Source organism: Brienomyrus brachyistius, unplaced genomic scaffold (assembly GCF_023856365.1).
Source record: "Brienomyrus brachyistius isolate T26 unplaced genomic scaffold, BBRACH_0.4 scaffold69, whole genome shotgun sequence".
Lineage (NCBI taxonomy): Eukaryota > Metazoa > Chordata > Actinopteri > Osteoglossiformes > Mormyridae > Brienomyrus > Brienomyrus brachyistius.
Genome location: NW_026042344.1, coordinates 865,408 through 871,120, shown reverse-complemented (window position 1 = coordinate 871,120; position 5,713 = coordinate 865,408). Strand labels below are relative to the sequence as shown.

General features: G+C 41.2%; 1 protein-coding gene across 1 annotated transcript; it reads left to right on the top strand.

Moving 5' to 3' along the window:
• Positions 1-478: 478 nt before the first annotated feature.
• Positions 479-3,646, top strand: LOC125725676 (uncharacterized). Its single transcript, XM_049002550.1, has 2 exons — positions 479-2,144; positions 2,888-3,646. Exons 1-2 carry the CDS (start codon positions 2,137-2,139, stop codon positions 3,603-3,605), a joined length of 726 nt encoding a protein of 241 aa, XP_048858507.1. The 5' UTR covers positions 479-2,136; the 3' UTR covers positions 3,606-3,646.
• The last annotated feature ends 2,067 nt before the right edge of the window (positions 3,647-5,713 follow it).

The following is a 5,713-nucleotide window of genomic DNA, read 5'->3' as shown; positions in this document are numbered from 1 at the left end:
TGGGGTTTCCTCCGGGTACTCCGGTGTACCCCCACAATCAAAAACATGCTGAGGCTAATTGGAGTTACTAAATTGCCCATAGGTGTGCATGTGAGAGTGAATGGTATGTGAGTGTGACCTGCGATGGGCTGGCCCCCCATCCTAGGTTGTTCCCTGCCTCGTGCCCATTGGGAACTGGGATAGGCTCAGGAACCCCCGCGACCCAGTAGGATAAGCAGTTTGGAAAATGGATGGATGGATGGATGGATATATATATATATTTATAATTTTACATCATTATAAATGAGAACTATAAGTGATTGCTAATTACTGTTAACTAATGTCCTGTAATCAGTGGAGGCACAGGGACACTTTGGCCAGTTATCCTATTTCTTCAGCGCCAGCCCAACACCCAGCACCACAGACAGTGACCTGTGTTACTGTGACATCTGGTTCCTTCATTGGCTCTATTTATTTTTCTAGAAATAACTAATTGGCTCTTCCAGACTATATGAAGAGAATATTTTATTTTTATTTAGACTAAGAAACTACAGAAAATCAGCTCTGCATGTGATCTCCCCTTTACTGCTCAAGGAGGGCACACACACATCAACAAATATCAATGCAACAATTACAGATGAACAATTTCTCACAGCTTCAGAAGAAGTCAGAGTTCTGTGTAATTCAGAAATTGTCTAAGACCTCTGCTAGAACATTTTCTGCACTTCAAAATAAATGACACCTGGGTCCATTAAAAGAAGGTGATGCTGCCTGAACCACCAGCCAAGGCTGGGAGGAAAGGGAGGAACACTAGTAAAATGAAGGAAGAAAAGCAGCCCACCCTATCTCATGGTCACGGATACAAAAGTCAGGGAGTGTTAAGAAGAAGACACCACACTTAATACCATGGTTTTATGCAGTGAATTACACCAGAGAGAACTTTTGCATTTTAACTGTGTTACGTAACATTCCTCAGCCTTCATTTTTTTCCACAGAATGCAGGACATAATTTACGGTGCCAAACAAAACAGCGGAACTGCATTGTAGCCAATTATTTGTTTCAGTAGTTTTAAGATAAATAGAACATAAAATGGTTGTTTTACTTAGGTAAAAATCCAGTTGAAACAGACTTTATTTTAAAAAAGTTACATTGGCTTTAAGTGATGGCACATGTCGCTTGTGTTAATACTGCTTTGATTTTGAGGATGAAGTCTGAAGTGTAGGTGACATGCAGAAGCATGCAATTTGACGTTTGGGGATTGTAGTTTTTAATGGGACAATTTGAATAAGGAATACTGGTAATATGCTTTTTAAGGGGACAGCACACGAAAATTATAATACAGAGTATTAAAAGAACCGCTCTTTAAAGGAACTGAATTATCTTAGTGTATTTTACATCACAAGCACTCTCGGTCCGTTGGGGAGTCCGTCCCACTGTACTTGGAGAATGCTGCCATGCATTAATCATAAATTTCATTCAGTTGTGCGACAGAAGTTCCCTTCTAATGTTTTCTTCAACATAACAAAGTCCCACGGTAACAAAAGCGCTGAGGCCAGGATCGTTAATTGCAATGTGGGGAATGCAGACCAGCTGGGGTGGGGGATCGTGCTCAGTCACGGTAAAAGGCAAACGGGTAAATTGTGAATACGCTCTTAATCTAACTACAGCTTCTTGAATTGTGGGAGGCGTGTGTAACATAACGTTGTTCCACATACCAATATCACTACGTATCGGTATCGCAAAACAAAGTTTTAAATGTTAAGATTCTGTCATTCTGAAAATCAGAGTATTTAAGACATTATGTTACATAGCGATTTGTGGAGATAAATGCCCTCGGACAGTAGCGTTCATTTCATATTAAGTCTCTTTAAGTCATTGTTTTATGTTATGCAGGATGAATGTGCGAATTTTAATTAATCATCCTTTAAGGGTTATATGCTTACGGTGTTGTATACTATTCTCGGTGAACAAGTTAACTTATAAAAGTCTGTTCCTCTAATTATAGAATAATATATAGAATAATTATACAAGAGCTATAATTATTATGATGTTATTATTTAATTGTGTGGGCCGTGTTGCTTGATTACATTTGACTCTTCGGCACGTGGGACGCTGCCGGTTTGAAAGACGCAGCTTCACTTGTTTTCTGCACCAAGATGACGAGGTACGTTGCTTTTCTGCTCCCATTTTATCGGATAATTTTTCTTATTTAGTATCTGTCAAATTTGCATGTATATTAAAATATGTTTGGTGAGTAAAGTCAGTATATTGCTTTTAAATAAAGTGATTTTGTTCCGGGGTACAATGTTAATTATATTTAAATTTTATGCGCAAAGTGTAGTTGATATTTCGCTTTTCCGCGTGCGCTTTACTGCGCTTAAGTAAATAATTGCGCTTGCTTGTGAGTAAATTAGTTCATTGCTTTTAAATAAAGTGAATATTGTTGCGGGCTACTGTGTTGGTTATATTTAAATTTTATGTGCAAGTCGGCTAGTTTCCTGTGCCGCAAAGTCTAGATGATATTTCACTTTTGCACGTGCGCTTTCCCGCGCTTTCATGTTGCATTCGGAAGAGGATGCGGGTGGTTGCGCTCGGTGCTGCCTACAGCAATGATATTCCAGCAGACCAGGAGAGGGCAGATGTATTGCAACAAACACAGATAAAAGTAGTGAAGCAAGACCTGAAAAGTTTGTTTGGTGACTAAAATCAGTATATTGCCATTTAGTAAAATTTAAAATTGTTCCAGGCTTCTTTCTTGATTATATGTAAATTGTATGTGAAAGTTAACTAGTTTCCTATGCTATAATGCAGTTGTTCATTGCGAAGGTGTCAGTGCAGAACTGAATTCCATGTGCCAGGAGTGACTGACAGCTCTATTGTATTGCTTGTGTGTTTTTCCTCATTCAGAAACAAACGAATTGCAAAAGCTGTCAGCTGGAGCAACGATCGATACTGGGCAACTTGGGACAAGTGGATGGAAGTGATTGACTGGGAAGATGAGGAAGAGCTGTGCTCCCCAGCAGAATCACCCTCTGACCAGGCTGACCGTTCCATCGTGTCACACACCCGAAAGCCAATTGCCAAGGCAGTTAGCTGGACGGATGATGTGTATTGGGCAGCCTGGGACAAGTGGGATGAGATCATCTGCTGGGGTGAAGAAGGAGAGTGCTCCCCAGCAACTCCACCCATCAACCAGCCTGGGAGGGATAAGGGGTTAGACATGCATGGGTTAGAGGTTTTTCTGTTAAATGAAAGGACAGTCTCCATAAAGCCTGCAGATGACCACCAAGACAGGCTGAAAATAGGAGCCGTAGTGGTCGACCTCTGCCAGTTTGAGCTAGATGGTGTAAATGATAAATTTGAAATTGTCGAAATACAAATTGGAGAGGTCAAATTGGAGGAGACTGCAGAGAGGGGTTTTAATTCAGAATTTGAATTGGAAATTATGGATGTGGAGATAGAGGTTGTAGACAGTGAATTCCAGCTGAATGCTCTTAATTGGGAAATTGCTGGAACTAAAGTGGACAAATTATTAGTGGAACACCTGAACATAAATAATCTAGAAGCAGGCAGTGTGAAGGTGTCCACATCAAATGGGAATGTGGTATATGTCAATGGTATGTGAGTGTGTTTGGTAATGATGGGTGTGAATGGTGTGTGTAAGTGGTGTGTGTGTGTGTATGAGAATGGTGATTGAATGGTGTGTGTGAGTGACAGGTGTGTGAATGGTGTGTGTGAGGTAATGGCATGTGTGAGTGAGTGTGAGTGGTAATGGCGTGTGTGAGTGAATGGTGTGTGTGAGTATATGGTGTATGTGAATGGTCTATGTGTGTGTGAATGGGGAGTGAATGGTGTGTGAGTGACTGGTGTGTGTCTGGTGTTTATGAATGGTGTGTGTGAGTGAATGCTGTGTGAATGGTGTTTATGAATGGTGTGTGTGTGAGTGAATGCTGTGTGAGTGACTGGTGTGTGAATGGTGTTTATGAATGGTGTGTGAATGAATGGTGAGTGTTTGTGTGTGTGTGTGTGTGTGTGAATGATCTGTGTGTGTGAGCCTGCCCTGTGATGGGTTGGTGTCCCATCCTGGGTTGTTCCCTGCCTCGTGCCTGTAGCCTCTGGGATCCATCTGACCGCCTGTTCCAAAAGGCAAATTGATCCCCACATCCCTGAACAGGAGAAGCGGTTTTAGAAAATGGATAAATGTTCCCAGAGGTGTGAGGCAACAGTGCTAACCACTGTACCATGCATATGTATAGGATATGTAGAAGAATACCTGTTGCAGTTATCTGATGTGTGTGTTTTTCACTCTCCCTGCCGGCCCCTGGAGGTTTGGGCTTCCCCTTTGAGTCTGGTGCCTCCCAAGGTTTCTTCCTTCTAGGGAGTTTTTCCTTGCCACTGTCGCCTATGGCTTACTCACTGGGGGCTTTGGGTGGGGGTGCTCTAAAGCGCTTTGAGACAATGTAATGTTGTGATATCGTGCTATACTTTGTTGTGTAATTTTCTATTTACTCATGCAAATAAATAATTGTTTGATAACAAAAAGCACTTGTTTCATTCTTTTTACTGCGAGCATATCAGTCACTTCCCTTGTGCTCCTGCATTCAAAAATGAAAGTTTGTCCTGCCCTGCACTTAATTGCCATGGATTCTACGGGAATGCAGACCTCTACTTTGGTGGAATCCTGCTGTTGTTGTAGATGGTCTGCTCAAACGCTTTCACATTGTGTACAAGCAGATTTGTTTCTGTATCTCTGTAGAGAAGCATTCTTTTCTTCTACCTGGCAAATCCACAAATATAATAGCAATCCACCAAGGTGCAAGTGCACCTAGCTCTTAAAGAAAATGTTAGAAAAAATTAGTTTATAGCATGTTTAAACCATAAACACAGCAGTGACTGAGTACATCCCTTGTGGACCAGGCGCCTGGCTTTGACTATTTTTCTGCCATTAAACTAGCAAAGGTGGCTTGGCCATGACGTAAAATAACTTGTGCCTTTAAATTGTTTAAAAAAAGTCCTGTGTGTTGTAAAGTGAGGTATGAAACAGATACCAGGTCGTTTCAGTAACGGTCAGCGTACGTTTTCTTCATGTGATTTTGTGGTTTCAAATGTTTCATTGGAATCAATAGTATTTGCCAATTCCAGTTGCCAGGTAACTTCAATAATTTGAATAGAATACATGATAACATTTTAAACTAGATTACAGTTAATTGTTATTTTTCTGTTTAAAAAAGACAATTGCTGTAATTTACATACGACAAAACCTGTAAAAGACATTTTGGAATTCTTTTCTAAATGAAATGAAGGTACTTTGTTACTCCCCTTGGGGAAATTCTATTTTCACCTACCCCATTTTGCCCTACTTGACACATGGGCACAGACGAAGGTGACAGCAAGCCTGGCAGCAAAGGGCAGCCACCTGTAGGGACACCCATGGAGCTGGGGGTTTTACAGTGATTAACAGCAATTTTGCAATACTTTTCTGGCAGTTTTTTTTGCTAGGAATTTACAGTCAATTCTACACTGAAACAGACGTCATTCCTAAGCGCAGCATGGACTGCTTCTGGACACAGTATCAAATGCGACTTCCAGAGTCACTTGAGTAAGCTGGAGATGCTACATCCCCGGGTAAGATTACCTGCAGTAGGCAGCCTACCAAAAGAGGGCCTTTCCTGTTCCCTTGGTGAATTAGAAAACCAGTGGAGAGAGCTCTCCTGTTGCAGTTTCACAGAGATG